General features: G+C 37.9%; 1 protein-coding gene and 1 long non-coding RNA gene across 2 annotated transcripts in view; one reads left to right on the plus strand and one right to left on the minus strand.

Moving 5' to 3' along the window:
- LOC310770563 overlaps positions 1–19,183 on the plus strand; it is a 285,355-nt gene that overhangs the window by 88,566 nt on the left and 177,606 nt on the right. The window lies entirely within an intron of this gene.
- Positions 1–19,183, minus strand: part of GUCY1A1 (guanylate cyclase 1 soluble subunit alpha 1) — a 35,154-nt gene that overhangs the window by 11,136 nt on the left and 4,835 nt on the right. Inside the window, exons 2-4 of the mRNA XM_083572141.1 lie at positions 5,570–5,924; positions 1,889–1,950; positions 861–919 (exon numbers count right to left, since the gene is read on the minus strand). Coding sequence (XP_083428267.1) covers positions 861–919; positions 1,889–1,950; positions 5,570–5,812 — 364 coding nt within the window. The 5' untranslated portion in view covers positions 5,813–5,924. The remainder of the gene's footprint in view (positions 1–860; positions 920–1,888; positions 1,951–5,569; positions 5,925–19,183) is intronic.

Consider the following 19,183-nt stretch of genomic DNA (forward strand, 5'->3'; position numbering starts at 1 on the left):
AGCTAAAATGGTACCTCAGGTTAAGAACAGTTTCAGGTGAAGAACGGACCACCAGAACGAATTAAGTTCTTAACCAGAGGTACCACTGCACTCCAATACTAACGAGGAAGGAGTGTGCAGCTACCCACCCAAAAAAGCAAAATAACAAAGCAAAAGGGATCACCAAATGACTTGGGGAGGAAGGGAGATTTCTTTATATTTAATCCCTTTAGGTATTATGGGGCTGCTTGAGAGAGTGCTCTCCTTCTAAAGCAGGGATGGAGAATCTATGACTCTCCAGATGTTGCTGGACTCCAGTTCCCATCAGTTCCAGGGCAGGGATGATGAGAGTTGGAGTTTAAGAATACATTGAAAGCCATAGGTTTCCCATTCCTGAGCTATATAAATTTAAAAAATAAAATAAAATGAAGCTTGTTTTTAAAGGCACATATACTCACTATTGCAACAGATGTGCTTGTTTGTAATAGACACAAAGCACTTAGTATCACAATAAAGCAGAAAGGATAACATTTTCTCAGCAACCAAGTAGTTTGAGTGAATGCCTAGAAAATATAAATCCTCTGCAACACAAATATTTTCTTAAACTAAGCACTAGAAAATATCTGCTCGTATTGTCAACCTCCCACAGTAGCCAAAGCCAGGTTGAATCAACACCATATAATGAAGACTGCACTGTTAGCCCTGAAAGTAATTTATTATCTCCTACTGTGTCCTCAAAATATGAACGGCATCAACATGATCCCTCACTATGGCTGGTCACAAATGTGAGTGGTGTGTGCAGAACTTATTCCACTTCAAATGTTTAATAAGCATCAACTAATTGCATTAAGTGGAATTGGTTGCCATAGATATCTCATTACCTGATGCATTTGCATGGTCAGTGATTAGCTTTTCAAAGTCTTCTCTTTCCTCAGAATTCCTATAAATGATGCAAAACAGAATTTTAAAAACTACCTAATCCACAGTAAAAATTAATTTTCAGGTAATAAAACCTGAAAAAAATAAAACAACAGATAAGCAACCCAATTCACAACGTTAATTTGAGAAAACTTTAGATTCCCATTTACTCAAAAATTAAGTTACTCTTTCTTATCTGCTAACTAAGCAATTTTGCAGAAAAACAATTAAGCAAGCCAATGCTTTTGTGTCTCTTCCTCATACAACCTATTCTGTTCCTACACAACCACTAGCAAAAGAACTAGCACCTTTCTGTATCTTCACCACCGCCGCCAAGTAACTGGAAGCAAATCCTACACTTGAATATCAGTAGGAGTCACAGCTATGTTAGCTTAAAATCATAGTGCCACAGTGTTCAAGTTCTACAAACTCAAGTTATTAAGAAAGGAATTTTAGCTTCCAGGAGTGGCAGGATCAGAGACTAGGCAAGACTGCTATGAAATTTTGCCTCCTAGTCCAATCCCTGCTTTGACTTGAATTTTCATTATAAAGATTCATGACTCCTATGCAACCCACCTCCCTTTCTTAGGGGAAATATATAGCTGAATATATTTTTAAATAAAAGTAAAAGTCAGCTACTTTTTAAAGCTATTAGTTCTCATGCCTAAGGACAACTTTGCAACTCCCATTTGTAGGAACAGGCAAACACAAAATGTCTTCGCAATAGAGAGAGGAAAACTCTAAAGGGAATACTGCTCAAAATTCAGTCTTGGTACAATGACATAATGATAAAAGTTTCCAGTGTCTTAATGCTGAATTATTGTTTGATACCTTAATACTTAAGACTGTGTTTGGCATTTATGGTACCTGATTTCACTAACATAGGGGTTTGTTATATAATCTGTGCAGTCGTTACCGTAAATGGGATCCAACTTCCTATTTGGTTTTTGCACTTGTTATTGGTTGCAAAATGTTAACTTATTTAACTTACCTGATTTCTTTTATTTTATTATTTGCTAGCGTCCTCTGAAATGCAAGATATAACCTTTCATACTGAAAGGAGAAAAGTCATATTAATTCAAATGTCAAGTTTAAGCATATATTTCATATATTTCATATATTAGAATTTCATATTAGAATGAGCTGCAAACCTTATACTAAAGGTAGAATGCAATTCTATCCAAAATTAGAACACACCTATTTGTAGATCATTGGAGTCCCCAACTTGTCCTGTCTACATTATGGTGTAGTGTAATGTGACTGATGTTTTCAGATGACCAGCATTCTGTGTCAAAGCACCTGCCCCTCGACTAGATATGGATCAGGGAGATCACATTGTAAGTTCCCATACTAACACAACAAGCAACTGTGGGCCCATATCACTGTTATGGAAATTTACTACCCAGCCCATTCCATTGATAAGATGCCCAGCTACAGATGTTGCTCTCCAAATACTGCATCCATATTCACATGCCACTGTGGACAAATGAAGATGCAGTGTGCTCATATCCATTGGATACACTTCATTACTCCTCGGCCCTTCCAACTCAGTGATTAATCATGGAGTGCTCTGATGAGCACACATAGTTTCCCATTTGTATGTGCCTGTCCATTTATTTCAATGAAGGAAGGTGATCTGTGTCTGTATTGACTCAGTTCATTGAAATGAAGGATAGATGTCACATATGAAAATGGAATACATGGAAGCTTTCAGGACTGAAGTATTTCTTTGACAGAAAGATAATGCTGCAATTCCCTTCAGTTAACACATAATGAAGTTTGGTCAACTGTATCTCAGGACTTATATATGTATCAGAATGCCCAAATTATACAATAATAGAGTTGGAGGGGACTGTGTAAGTCGCCTAGTCCAATGCCCTACTCAGTGCAGGAAATCCCCAATAGAAGATTGAACTATTTATCTATTTAGACTCCTAATATGAGAGTCAGTATATATGAGCATATTGTGAAAATGACAGGATTTCCAAGCTTGGGCACATAATGTTTTATTGTCTTTCATTAACCTTGTTGTGTGACACACAGAACATTGTAGACAGCAGTTTTATGGGAGGAAGAATGGAAGTATGTCCATGCTGCCTCAAGAAAAAACTACACTGGTAATGAAGGCTGTGTTCTACATTTGAAATAAAAAGAACAACTGAACGAATGTTATACCTTATTAAAACAAGATGTAATTAATATTTATATCTAAACAGAAACAATATGTGCAGCGCTTTCCAACTCCTTATTTGAGTCTGGACTTACAATCTTCTTAAAAAACAAACCAACCAACGAATTAAGAAACAAACAAAGCCCCACATGAATTTGCTAGTATCTTGAATCTCATCAAATGCTATTTTGGGCCACACTATACACTCCCCATGATATTTGCACACAACCTTTCACTGACGTCAATGGAAGCAGCATGTGTTGATCCAAGGCACGATAGTCACCTTCTCAGTTTTTTGAGTTTTCCATGTGGAAACTGCGTACATCCAGTGACGAGAGATAGTAACTTTTAAACAAATCTAAGACCATCTAAGGCAGGGGAAAGAAAGCTGGTCACAATCTACTGGGAGATCTCTGGATGCTTTGCAGTAGATCAACAAGGGTTTCTACCTCAGTTATTTAATGACAGCAACAACTAAATGACTCCCTCTCTCTAATTTAGGATGCTGAAATAAACAAAGCTTGCTGGTAAATCCAGCAAGCCTGAAATCTCCCCGCCCCAGTTTTTATAGATAGGCGTATTCCCCCCCCCCCCACACACACATATAATGCAGTCAATGCCCGTGCAACAATCTGCACCTTTGAAAGCAATGTTGGGACATTTTCGCAGTCAGCGTACCAGTTCAATGAACTGCAAACCAAGTCTAGAGGCAACAATGAAGGTTCTATGGTTATATCTAAATCCTATCATTTCAGAATATACATTAACATTATGTTACATTAAATATAACAAAATGAGATGTCTCTTTTAGTATATATTTTACAGCACAATCCTATATATGTCTATTAGAAATAAGTCTTACTGAGTTTACACTCAGGTAAATGAGCTTAAGCTTAAGTACCCTTAAATTAAAAGACAGCAGCATGAATATTATACGTTACTCCTGGTAGGCAGTATACTTTGCATGTGGAAGACAACTTGCCCAATTGCTTTTTAAAGAACCGCATACAGTGGTGCAATGAAAAATATCTATGCTTCAGTGAATCCAAAAAAAATGATGATATTTGGAATAGACTGCATTGAAACAGATGAACCATTAGTCTGACTCAATGTTGGGAGGCTACTTATCTCACTAAGGAATGCTTTTAGACATTGCTGCATTGCCCACTAAAATTGCTTCTTGTCACACTCTCCCATGGATTTATAGACTGTTTTTGAGTTACGGGTGCCTTTCCTACAACTACAATGGGGAGAAGACTAAAAAAACAGACATTCCGTAAAAAGCAGGAGCCGAGATGTGTAATAAACAGCATGTAAAGATTTGGCATCCAATTAGCAAAATTGCCCTTTCCCTTAATAGTATATTGGATTTCTGGTCTGAAGGTTCGTGGTTATAATCCATAAGTTTTCATTTCCCCCTTTCCAGTTTCCACAGCTATTATTGTTATTATTGTTATTATTATTATTATTATTATTATTATTATTATTATTATTGACCAGCAATCCTCTATCAACACTATGTCATCATTCCTTCTACAGTGCTCAGTAGATGAGATGACAGACACCACCCCCTTTGTGCTCAGTGCAAGTCACACTTATCTGCACATCAATTTTTCAATATTGTACCAATTTATATGTAGGTTGCTCCAACTGTTTTCCATTATTAGGTGGTTTCCAGTAGTTCTTTTCCATGCACCTTTTCCAGCTCTACAATATCTTTTGTTTTTTGAGATGTGGTCTAAAACATAACTTGGTGGTTGGCTGTGATAACGGGATTGCAATCCTGGGTTTTTCATTGGTTACCACAGCTGCTTCCCCATGGCTTCCCCGTGGCTTCCTATTTTGTCATCAAAACATTAGGAAGCCAAGTGCAGCAGGCCAGTTGCAAAGATCCTTCATCTTACCTCTTCCTTACAGGATATGTTTGGTTGGGAAAGACCTATGTGATTGCGCCCACTCACATGGTTCCGAACTTTCACATGTTAGTATGCCAGAATGGCAATGAGTTCCAGAAAGCATCTCTCTCATCAATGCTGCAACAAATTCACTGCTATAATAAATTAAGGTGCCCTGACATGGAATAAATCTGAGTAAACCTGCTCCAACTAGATGTTGCCATGGTTCATCTGGCACAAAGTATTATCCACCCTTACTTCACATAGGTTGCTAACCTCTTTAAATTTTGCTAAGTAACTGCTAAATCAATGTGTGAGTAAACATTTCGTATTTGAGTTGCTTTTAATCATCCTTCTTTTCCTTTCCCTAAACACAGAAGATGTAGTGAAATAAGATTAAATAAATGCAAAAGGTTTCAAACTACAGGATTAGGCATAATTAGAACTGAAAACAGAACCCAACGTCAAGAACAGAGTTTGAAAAGGAGCATTCATCAAGTGAAAATTGTCTTGCTTTTAAAATTATTGCTTAAAAGGCATTCCTCTAAAACCTCCCTTAGAATGGTCTTGTAGACTACTTTCATCAAAGCATCATAATAATTTATACCTCAGGAGAGATGAGTTTGCAGATGCTCTCAGCTAAAGTGTGCAGATACACTCGGCTCCTGCTGGTTTTCCTTTGTGGAAGGTTCCCGTGCGTAGTCTTTTCTCTGCAAATTGGCAAAGCCTTGGAACTATTTGGCACTTCTGCACATTCATCCTCATTTTCATCTGAAATCCCACTTTGGGTCAATAATGAAAAAGGGCACTCGCCAGTGATCTTCAGGTCTTTCAGTTTGGTACAGAACATACTGCACAAGTCTCTGTTCACCAAAGTTGTGAATTTCTCTAGTTTGGGCTGAACATGTCTGTTCTATTAACCGACAGCAGAAGATGGCAGGAACAACTGTAGCTTTATATCCCTACAACAGAAGATGAAACAGAAAAGAGAAGCACTGCATTTGTACATTTGTTGAATTTGGTTCAACTTCAGAAACATAAGCTTCCTTAATTCAGCAGGCTCTGGCTTTGCAACACACAAGCATGACTTCACAGTTGACCTAATGTTCAATTACTTCATACAACACAGAGCCAAATGGTAGATGTAATGTGTGAACTAGCCGCAAGAATACACCCAGTCCAGTACTTTGAAAGGTTAGGACAATTGCACAAAGAATTAAAAATCCACAAACCCACCTTCAACACCATATACTTCAAAATGGCATTTATGTCAAAAGGTAGAGGGGTTGCCATTTACTCTGATTCTATTTTTAAGAATGGGTTTTCATGGGGAAAACAACTCTGGAGCAAAAAAAGGAGGGTCACTTGGACATGGAGCTTTAAAGTGCAGCCACGCCTGGAAAGAGCAGAGGAAAGGCACATGTGGATAAGCCCCAAAGGAAAACTACATTCACTCGTGTATCTTTCAAGGATTCAGTTCAGTATCACTTGTCTTTTCAGTACAAAAAAAGGAAGGGAAGGTTAGATATAAGAAATATGGGCTTCCAGTATACCACTGAGAATTAGGTCCTCTTATTCTCCTCTGGTGGATGCATATTATTCCAAAAGAAATTCACCTGGAGTCAGCTGGATAAATTATAGCTTCTCCAAATTAATTGGCACAATCCTAGCAGACCTTCACTGACCATAAAGACACTTCCAGACTTTGTGTTCTTTTGTGAGTGAGTGACAGTGTGCCTGGCATGCCCAATGGGGACAGTACCAACCTCTGCAATGATCGCTGCTGGGGGGGGGGGCGAATTAACTAGCAGCATCAACTAGCACAGCCATTATGGTGCAATTACAGGGAGTAATGGCACTAAGGGCTCAGCTACACAGCTGCAAATAAAATGTTTTAAATGTGTTGCAAAGTGCAATATACAAATGTATATTGGATGGCAAGAGTGAGCTATGAAAATTTAATGTATTTTTCAAAACATTTTTTTTAAAAGCACTTTCGCGGTGTTTTTTTTTATATATGTGTAGATTCCACCTCTGTAACTAAAATAAGATAATATGAGTAAAGATTGGTATCTTATTTGTTGCTGCAGGCTGAAGAGCAATATTTGTCTAGTCCTATGTACCTTATGTACAGAAAATTTGGAACGTCTCCAGATCAACAACAAAAATAACCTCCTCTATTTATGAATATAACTACTTCAATACCCTGTAAGGTAATGTACAAAGCCTAACTCCCTACTTTTCTTTCACATGTTTTGGCAGTAGGTTATATTCTGAAAATAATGTGTAAAACAGATGCTAAGTACTAGCAACTACGAGCTTGGATTCTTCCATTGCTATCACTTTGCAATCATCTGGATGCATCAAAGTTTGGCTAGAACATGATAACATTTCTCATGATCTAAATGTTAATGTGGTAGAATCATATAATTGTAGAATTGCAAGGGACCACAAGGGTCATCTAGTCCAACCCACTGCAAGGCACGGACATATTTGAAAAATTATAAAGGACATTATACATAGGACTGTATCCAGTGCAACAGTAAGTTAAAGCCACGTAGTGCTGGCAGAACATGGTGGTGCAAGAGAAAACACAAGTGCATGACCTAAGATGGTTCAACAAAAATCTGCTGTTGAGTAAGAAGCTTCTGCTAGTGCAATTCCTAGGTGGAATATTTTGTTGTGAAACTTTGCCCATCCATTAGCACAAGAACTCTTGCACTAGCCACTGGAGAATGATAGATATGACCCATACTACTTTGCTATGTATTAGTCAAACCATCACTGCAAGTGTGATCCACTCAGTTTTACTCATTCCCAACCTACGCAAGAGATTTTAGATTGATTTGTGCAAGGCGCAGCAAAACACATTATCACTGATATGTGTAGATTGTCTTCTGTCGTCTTTAAAGTGTGCTTTGTCATAGAGGCAGACATATACAGTACAGCACTGCATATACAAATAGTTTATTTTTGCAAAAGAAGCCAGTGTAGTTGTTTGGTTATATCATCATTATGTCTCCCAACCAATCTGATTACAGTATTAACAAAGCAAAAGTACAGCCAGCCAGGTTGGCGAAAGATCTATTCATACTGAGAATATACATAAGCAAACAGAATCGCACACAACACTCAAAAAGCACAAACTGACAAGTACTTAGATTATATAAACAAGCTGGCTTAACTTTACATGCCAGAAGAGAATATGGAGTGTGTACTCCATATGAGCTTGATATTATGTGCAAGATCCATTTGAGAGGGTGGGATAGAGTATAAGAGGCTATGCATGATTTAAATAAAGATCAAAACTCAACAAACTGAAGCACATTGTGTGTCCAAGATAAACACATTTATTTATTCTTTACTGAACTGGTTTCCACTCCACCCCCCTCATTTTTGCACCCAGTGTTATAAGAGAAATAAACAATAATGGACTCAGATAAACAGGACAGTGATAGAACCATAGAAATGTAGAAGAATTTGGTCTATTTCCTCTATCAAGATGATGCTCTGAACTCAACACTCCAGAAGAGATTCACTCAACTTATCTAGGTTTCAGCCTGCCACAAGGAAAGAGCAAGAACAAGTAAGGGCAAAAGAAGCCATATTTGTCACATAGCTACTTTCTTTAGCCTTAACTCCACCTCAATCAAACTGAATCTCTGTTGAGTACCAAGCTACCTTGCTTGCTGCTTGGAGAAAACAAGCATCTTCTCACCAAACCCAACTTGCATTGTCTATGTATCACAGATCAAAACTTACTCATTGTCTGACAAAAGGAGGTTGGCTGGTACACTGGGGTTATTATTATTTCAAATGAGTTCTCAAAGGGTTACTTTTCGTTGCCAAGTAACTGGGAAATATTCCTGGAACAAGGAGGCAGAATCAAACTATTTTGATCTATCTGGGCAACAAGTATTACAAAAATAGTTCTGAAGCCATTAGCTTTATTATTAAGATGTGTAAAAGAAAGATTTATTTGGCCTTCTTTGAAAACCATGGCTGAAGTCATTACAGCCCAAAGCAAATAATTTCAGCTGGGTATGCATTGCATGCTAGGTAAACTGAGTATAAGTAAAACACAGCAGTTCACGGGGAAAACTGCAATGTTTACATCTATTGCTATGTTCTATGCAGTGTTCTTTTTATTTGAGTTATGAAAATCAAGCTCTTGTAAAGTGTCAGCAAAACCTAGTCAAGAAAGGCAGCATATAGAAATGGCAGGAGATTTCAGAAGGTATGAAAAAATAATTGCCATTCTTCTACGTGTAAATATCTACACAAACAAGTATTCTGCACAGATAGAAATGTGGTCATACATGTAGGATTATAATAAACTAAGTTATATTCAGAATGGACTTAAATAGCAAGTCAATGGATTTCAAGGGATGAACACTACCCATAAAACAGGCATCAGACCTTAAATGCCAGGGATATTGGAGGGTTCAAGCCTTCCTTACTTCTCAGTAGGCACAAAATAAAGAAATGTTAACTTAATAGCTGCTTAAATAGCTGTTCTTTTATTAGTAAGGCAGTAGAGTTCTTAAAATGCTATACAGTTGCATCGGAAAACACCCAAAGAAAGAAAGTATTCACAGGCAAAACATGGTACAGTGTAACAAAGGAAGCAAAATTACTGAACCATTTGGAGGATAGTGAAGTATGGTGTTGGTAACTTAAAAACAATTAAGGGCTGCTTCCAAGTTAATATTTTGCAAGCCTGCAGGGGCAGGGGAGCTAAACTGAAACAAGAGTATAAAAACAAACAAAAAAAGAGTATCAAAGCTCTACATACATAGTTATCTCTTGTGCATGCATAACATCTGTTTGTATCACTGCCTGTTCATAAATCAGACCATTATGTTTACTCCATATAAAGCAACTAAATATAGAAACAATGTCCTCATCGAAGGCTCAGTGCGATGGTGAGACTGCCCAATAGGTCCATCCTTTCTCCCATGCTAATGTTACTACCACATGGTGTGGTAGAAACTTTCTAAAAAACAGACAGGAACAGAATATGAACAGATATCACACGTAAAACATGAAATTAAGGAGCTCTTTAGAATTCATTTTGATTCTGACACCACAATGCATGCAATAATTTTTTTAATGGAAGAATATCTTAAGACTATATTTCAATGTTTATCAAATTCAAGTCTAATCTGTAATACTAAAATTCACACACAAAGCCTCTCCCATACCTTATTGATCTTTTGTACTTACTTCTTATTTTTATAATATAGATTAGTCATGTTCTGGAGGCACTTATTTAATTATGTATTAGGCAGAAAGTTAATTTCCAGAAATCTGGAGTCTGGGCTAACATTATTATAAATGTCTGAAGACTGCTGTGTGGAGACAAGTCTTAAGGAATCATGACAGGAACATAAACTTTACGTATATCTAGTTTTTCATTTAAAACTGCAAATGCACCTGTTAGCAAGAGGACCTCTGGTGAGGCAGGACGAATGAGGGAAGGGGGGCTTTATAAATGGGTGTTGGAGATGGGAGATACAGGTACCTGTGCCCGCTCCCCTTGCTGCTGAACCACAACTCCCATCATCCCTGGCCATTGGCCCTACTGGCTGTGGCTGATGGGAGCTGGAGTCGAAGAGCAACAGGAGCTCCCCATCTATGGTGTAAAGTGTAAAATATCACTTCCTATGTCACATTGGCTATTTGAAGCAAAGATCCTCTGCCCCAGCAGTACCCACCCAGACACCCTTCTCCTAAAAGGCTGGTACAGGTTTCATATACCAACCAATGGGGAGATGCATCCCACTAATTTAACTGCATCAGATGCCTGCTTTTGCTCATCTCTCCTGCTTATGCAGACTTCAGTCTTTCACATCAAAATCTGGGTGGAACAAACCAGATAATTGTTATTGCTGTGAGTTTGGGAGGTTGGGGGTTAGTCTGTACGATGCCAGAGTCCCTTCTAATTTGGGGCATCCTGGATCCAGCAAGGGCTAAAATCTAATGGGAGGATTCAATTGTTGGAAGTAGCCAGACCAGCTTCTTGATGTGTTAATGGGCTTAAGCATGGTAGTTAGTATAATAATGGAAATGGCTTTGTGCCAATGGGTGGGCCCCCTCCTCCCTCACCTGGTTGATAGTGAGAAGCACAATAGGTAGTGTGTGAGGAAGCTGGGCTAGAAGCAGGCAGAAGCTAGAGCGTGAGGGCAATGCTTGATTTGTGCATGCCTCCAAAGTTGTGGCTATGGGAGAAGCTAGACCTTCTGGGGGTTTTAACGCTGTAATCCCCTCCATTTTAGGCTCAGGTTGTATATATGTAGAAATAAACCATATACTGAAAGGACACCACAGTATATCTGCTCTGCCTCATTCCAAGGAAACTGAACCCTGGGTAAACTCCTGGAACCCCCTGAAATCTCTCACCACTCAGAGATTGGGGTGGCATATTATCATTCTTGAAATGCCTAGTAAATCTAGCTTTTGGTATGCATTACTTCTGGGGATTTGGATTATTTCCTAGGCAGGAACACAATTTGAGATGCACTGGGGTGGGGAGAGGAGATGAATGATACACCACACATGTCTAAGCCTTGATGTTTTCTTTTCAACTAGAGCCAAAACATGGTGAATTCTTTTTAAAGAACTTATTTTCTATTATTATTATTTTTTCTGAAATAAAAGAACCCAATTTTCTTGGAGCGTTCAGCGACTTTGGAGAAGTCAATGTGTTATGGAAAAACAGTATCACTATAACATGTTTTGATAATTCACACACCCATCCCACACCCCACACTGGGCACAGATTCTTTAAACTTTGTTTGCAGCAGAGAATTAAATCCTACATAGCAAGTGATGCATCAAGCTGACAACAGGAGCAGATTCCAAAGCGACAAGACACTGTCACTAAAGTAGCAAAGCTGGAGCTAAGATATGAGAGCTGTTATTATTTGACTTAGAATGTCAAATGTTTCCCACCGCCTATCCAGTTACTGCTGAAATGAAATTATGGAAATACATTATAAATACACACATTTTGCCTCACACATTTTTCTTTTAATATGTGAACAACAGTCAGCTAGAGAACATAGAATGGAGCAAGCAACAGAACGATTCTATAGGAACCTGCACACACCACTTAAAGGTTTGTCCCATTTTAGCAGCTGAAACTTGCAATGTAATGAAGTCAGTATTGTACATAATACTTCTGGCCTATTAGCAAATATGTTATTCATAGACTGAATTTACTATCCAAAGTATGGCTTATTGGTTACAGCAGAATGTGGAGTTTATTGAAAGAAAACGAGTCCAAATAACACGTGACTGCAGGAGATCTTTGATTAAACCTCCCAATATTTTCGTTTTCAGTTCAAGGCAGCCACAGGCAGCTCTAAATTAGTTCAGAGCTGTGGCACAAAGGAAGGAGTCAGCACCAAAACTGCTGGACTGCCCCTCCCACAGGGCCATTGATCCAACTCAAATCAAAGCACCCCATGGCTATTTTTAATTAAAAACTAAACGTGAGAACCAGTCACAAATCTCCCACATCCCATGTAGTTTAGCTTCTGTGTCATTAGGAATAAAGTACCTTAAGATTATGCTTGTGAATGCATTGGTCTCAAAATAACTGAGTTTGAAGTTTAGAATGGTCCCTGGGAACGAGTGAATTAATATTCATTAACTGCCATGCTTGCTCTGTGACATTAATATTCATATTCATTTGTAATCCATAACAAGTTATACAATGTATTTTAGCCCCCTTCATTGTTCAACAGCTAGGATGTTGACTTGTATCAACCACAATGGGCAAAAACAATAGGGTGTCCATATGCTCTCCTTTGCAGAGGACAGTCCTTTGTTTGAAGGAATCCTCTAGTTGGTGAGCTGTCTGGTTTTAAAGATAAAGACCCATAAGAAGGGAGAGCAGGGACCTTGAAGTTGCCCATCAAAAGCAGCTCCTGGACAGCAGATTGAGCAAGCACACAGATCACCTGTCCAGTCTTTCTCAATATATTGTACGTCTATTAAAATTTTAGTAATCAATTCTACATTTGTATCTGTACATATGAATTAGTGGAAGCAAATTTTACACAAATCAGCGTCCTCTTTTGTGGAGATGTGTTAAGTGACCACCCTAATAAGCAAACTGTTGTTGCAGGTTGCCAATTAGTTTCCGGGCTATATTCCAGCTGACTGTACTTACATGTCCTAGGGCAGAGGTACCAGAAAAACTCCCCTTCTCTTTTGTTTTTTGTCCACGTTGTTATGAAATTTTTATATCCCACCTGCCACCTTAACCAGGGCTCTGTTTCAAAATTCGACAGCACAGGTGAAACCATTTTAAAGATCTTGCTACTTGTCACTATCAATTTTGCAACCCCAAATACCTCCCTCAGTTGAGTTTAAAAGGCTGACAATGACCTGTTTGTATTATCTGGATATTTTATACAATTACTGTTGCATTCCTATGCACAATTTCCTGAGAGTAAGGACCACAGAATTCAGCAATATTTACTTCTGAGGAGACATGTATATGATTGTAGTGTTCAGTGTGTAAAACTATAATGAGGCTTTGATTCTTCTTGATACTGTTTTCCTTTTATAAACCATCAAAGGGCAGCATACAGATTTTAGAAATGAATGAAATTAATTGCATTAGTGTGTTTATAGTTACACTGCATTGCTTTTCAAGCACTAAATATACAACTGAGCACAATTCACATCTCAGTGTAGATAAAAGGTGAAGTATTTTGATTTACAATTATTTGCTCTTACTCATTTCAACAGAAAAAAATCATTTTCTTAGACCCAAAGAATCTGCTCAAGTTCCTTGCAAATTATTGTTTACAAGCAGAGCCTAACAATCCAATATTGGAAGCTTCTGCACTAGAACTAATAGGAAGAAGAACAAGGATCCTAAAACTTGTGCAATTTCACAATCTACACTTTGAAGGGAATTGAACACAAACTTCAGTTTAGCACAGTACAGCTGCCAGCAGCCACCATCATTGTCGCAGTCTCCCATTCCAACGTAGAAGAACCTCGTTGTAGGCACCCTGGGCTGTGGTTCAGTAAAGCACATGCCTTGCATGCACAAAAGTCATGTTCAGTTCCTAGCATCTCCAGTTAAAAAGGATCTTGGGTAGCAGAGATGAGAAAGACCTTTCTCAGACACCCTAGAGCACCACTACTAATCAGTGGAGAGGATAATGGGCTAGATGGATCAATAGTATAAAAAAGCAGCTTTTTACAAGCCATTTTGTCTCACTAGAGCTGCCGGTGTCATACAGGCTGTGCCAGACACAGAATACAGTTTTAGCTTTTATGGAGAAGGTCAGTGTTTGTTCCATAACAGGAAAGCAGATTTGCAGGATCAAAATAAATCCTCTCCAATCTAAACAACTGTTACATCCCTTTAAAAAAGATAACCATGCAGAACAATTTTCCAATATATACTCAGTTTTCTTACTTTTCTAACACAAAAGCATGTTGTTACACCCATACAGTTCCAGTGCTTTGGGGATCCCAACAGGTATTCCCTTCCATATGATTAATCCATTGTATACAGTTTGTACTTTATAGTAGCTCCTTCCTTTCTTTTTTCATTCAGTCCACTTTGCTGTCTTTTTTCCTACTTAATATTTTATTAAGTTTACACACACACACACACTATGCACTCACTGTGAACAACAATGCATACACAAAACTGAACATCCTTCTTCGCATCCCCATTTTCCTCTGTACAGTTTTCATATACTAGAGGTTATAAGCAGTACTTATGGGAATATAAAGCCACGATCGACATCTTGCCTAACTCCCTCATCTATCTTTGTTATGTCTTTTGCATTATAAAGCACTTTCTTTCCCCCCACCACCCCAGCCAAGACTTGTGGGGGGAAAGGATCTCACCAGACCGAACTACATTGCACTGGACCGACTGATGCTAAATGTGTCTGTTTGAAACATATATTTAGCAACCCCTTTTACTCCTGAAGGGCATATTAACTATATTAATCATCTCTAGGTCACTGGAAGCCTTTGGCTTGGAAAGAGATTATTTAATTACTATTTGCTTTGTCTAGGCCTCTAGACAATCAATGTGCTTTTGACTCAGTGCAAGCATTAACTCTTTTATAACCCTTCCTTGAGCTCAAAATGCTCCTGTTTACTGGGTACACATGAGCAATCGTTAACATTTTGGGTTTTTACTTGAGGTGATGAATTCGTGATGCCATGCCTTCTACACTGCCATGTAGATTTGCTCTTTTTAAAAAACAAAACCATCCTATTATTTCATAACATTGTCATACCACTTAAGAGGCTTGTGTGTGTACGTCTCATTGAACCAGCCATTCCACATGCACATAACAATGTAATACATTTGATAGTTTTCAAGATGCCACAAGACCGTTGTTTCTACTGCAAAAGATTTACTCCTCTGAAAGCATAAATGTTGTCCTATTCGGAATAATCATTTGACATATCACTCTTGAAAACTGTACCATTTCAAACTATATGCAGAGGGATTGCACATTTGAATACTGTACTCCTCAATGTTATATTTATGTAAATGGTGGATGAAATCCATGTAGAAATCCTGACATAGTATCTGTGCTACTAGATTCATTTTGAGCAGTTTCGGTACACTAAGAAAAAAAAAAGGGAAAGTACAGCATATTAACTGTTGGAACTCATCAGCATGCCAACTAGCATAAATTGCTTTGATTATAAAAAGTACTTTTAATTAACATTTTAATCAAATTCTAGTCTGTTTGGTCTCTACCTACTCCCCTTCCATGTCACACACACACACACACACACACACACACTGTAACCTTTCTGTTGGATTTTCTGATGTGTTTTTTAGAATCTCACCCATCCTGTGATTTTTCTAATTTTTATATTTCTGTTTGTCATTCTAGAATAAACATGCAAAACATTATTGTAGTCAGTAGAGGCTGCTAACTCCCTTCAGCTTGATTTGGAACTAGGTCAGCAATTATAAGACTCACTGGATAGCTAAACTTTTAAAAACTAGAGGAAAACCCCCAGACTCATCTTTTTCTAAGTTATCTAAAATGACCCTAACGTCACCTTGGCAAATTGTCTTAACATTTCACAGACCTTTAATTCACCTTTTTGACACCAACCTCATCTCACACAAACAGATTCAAAGGATGATATCAAGGGATCAATGGAGAAGATCAAAACTTATGGAAAAGAAACCATCCAATTTCTGAATTTACCTAACCAAGCTCTAGGAAACTTCCCAGCCAAAGTAGTGCTTAACATGTGCAATCGTTTCCCCATTTTTCATCTGACACTGACACCAAAAAACATTCCTTCCATAAGCCACAGTATTTTTTAAAAATGAACTACATATATTAAATTTGTGGTTATATTTATGCTAAATATTTCTCATTAGTTATGTTTTTAGCTGTTCCTATTTTATCTGTAAGCTGAATTTAGCCCCTGTCAGGGTGGGGGTGGGGGAGGCAGGCGAATAAATAAATGTGAACAAGCTTCTCCAATTTATTTACTAACTTAGTAGCACTGGTCCATTGGTTACTTGAAATATTGTAATTCTCTTCCACAGAATGGTGACACAATTCACTGATACTGTGAAGCTTTTGGGTGATAAAGTTTGTGTTTTCATATTACACAATAGTGTTTCATGTTGCCCAATTTCCCAAGCCATAGAACATGCCAGGGAATAGCCTTTCACAGGGTCAGTGTCCTTGTGAGGAAAGAGTCCTGGAGATTTGCACTGCTTTTGTATGCTCTGGTTATCTTCAAACAAACAAGTTATGTTGAATGGGAAGCAAGTATATAAACAGGCATCAATTGTCAAAAGCAACAGGACATCCCTAAGGCTTATACCAGTCAAGTCCAAAAACGTAGCAACTGTATCTCTCTTTGTCTAAATTCAAAAGTGTTTCTCTTTTCCCTTTCTTGGCACTACAGATGGAGAATAATTTTGTTCAGGTCACATTTTTAAGCAAACTGACCTAATTTACACCTTCTGGACTAATGCACAGATCAGAATGTAATTATCTATTGGATTTCATGCTTCTCTGAAATAGCTAACGTAGTTCTCAGCTTTAAAAATGCACCAAAATGCAAAAAGTATATATTTTTGTGATACAATATGTCAAGAAATGTGTACATTGAGCTAGAATAAGCATTTAAATATATATTTTATAAAGTATTATTAAGTGCATATCTAAATACATTTTTCTATGGACTTTAAAAAATGCAATTAATCCATGAATGGGGCAGAACAGACTCATGAATGAACACATGCAAAACTGACATGGACCAGATGTGCACTGATTTGTCCATCCCTACTTGGCGATAGATTCCCTGGGCGTGGTGGGGGGCTTATCTCAGACCCCCCCCCCTGAGAGGTACAGATATAACTAGCATTCCAAACATCTGGAAGAGCTAGCCTAGTTTAGTAAGGATCAGTAGTGACTTTGAGTATGTCCAAGCTTTGTAAAAGGTAGCATATTTATTGCAATGCTATTAACCTCCTTGAATTCATGGGAAAGGCAATAAAGACAAACAAACACAACTAACCTTTTTGTGAACTGTATTTCAAAGCATTTAGGGAGTGCTGTCTAAAGCATTTTAACAAACTGGGCAAATGGAAATTTCCATCCAAATTCTATCAATGCAATAAATTCATTATTGCAATATTTTTTTCTTTCATAATTATATAATTAATGTTATTTAAGCAATCACTTTCAAGTGGGCATTTCTGGGACCCTGGGCACTTTGAACAGAAGGAGCTAAGAAATGATACTTAGTCCCATTCATATATATATCTCCACCCACACATAAACAAACCAAATTATTCTCCAAGATTCTCCGTGTTACAAGTGACCTAATTACAATATGGGCTGGACTGTGCTCAAGGGATATAACAATGCAAGTGACAAATCTGCTTTTCCAAAAACTGTTTATGTGTATTATCCCTGACTTTTTACATACGGAAATATAAAGCCATTATTCTCTTAACCTTCCATATACATATCCATGCCTATCTATGCTCCCCACTACTCTACTAAAATAAACATAAAGTGGAACTCAGATGAATTATATTGAACTCTTGTTGGTTTTAAAACAGTTCAAAAAATTCAAAACTATTCTTTACTTAACTACTGTAATCCTCTACATGTTCTGCCTTCATACTTGCAGGAAGCTGTAAAAGTCCAGCTGTGACATCTTCAACAGATTTATTTCAATGCCCATTAAGTATGCATTTGAGGTGAGAAAATCCATAGTTGCACAAGAAAGAAAGAGTGGGGGAAACTCAGGTTACAAACATGGTTTCAGCTGCTGCCAAATGTGATTGCTGCAACAGAAGCACTTAGCAGCTGTAAACCCTGTGCAATGAAAGAGACCTCTACGACAACATCTGAGAAAGGTACATGGGCCTCCACTTTGATTTATTCTCTCTCAACACAGAAGGCAAGAAAGGTTATATCCATGAAATATGTTGCTCTCTTTTTTGGCAGAACGTTTTGCAAGATTGGTTCAGCCGATAGTCGGTTATGATTAGCTTGCTCCCTCAGGGACGCAATCCTAAACATACTTCTCTGAAAGGAAAGGCACATTCCTAAAAGCCACAGCATTTTGGCTCCACGTGTGCTAGGATGGCTTCTCCCCTGTCCTGTATGTACAATGTGATATGTGGAATACATCCTGTCTATATACATAATGACACAAATATACTAGGCTCAAATTCCACATATGCAACAGAAGGGAGTAGTTGCAGCATGTGGATGAGGCATATATTCTGTATCTTGCGTGTGCGTGCATATATATATATAGCATTGCAGGGAACATACACAAGACTGTGGCTCGTTCTACTTTATATGTGGAATCTAGCCATGTGTGGAGCCTACCTACTGGTGTGAATTGGCCCTAAGCCCCGTGGATTTCAGTGGGGTATGACTTCCAAGCAAACAAGTTTTTTTGCTTGGTGGGTTTTTCCAAACAATGCCCTGCAAAACATTATAAGGTTTAATAAACCCAGTTATCAACTTCATTTCTCCATGATGGAGACTACATCTTATGGGGCCAAGGGAAAAGAAGACAAGACAAATGAAAATAAAGAAATGTACCTATTGTTATTAAATAGCAATGTAACAAATGTTTGTGCCATAGGAGCCAGATTTGTGTACTTCATGGATTACCTCAAAGGAGTTCATATAGCTGATAAACTGATTTAAAAAAATTA

The sequence above is a fragment of the Podarcis filfolensis genome (assembly GCF_964270895.1).
Source record: "Podarcis filfolensis genome assembly, chromosome: 9".
Taxonomy (NCBI): Eukaryota; Metazoa; Chordata; class Lepidosauria; order Squamata; family Lacertidae; genus Podarcis; species Podarcis filfolensis.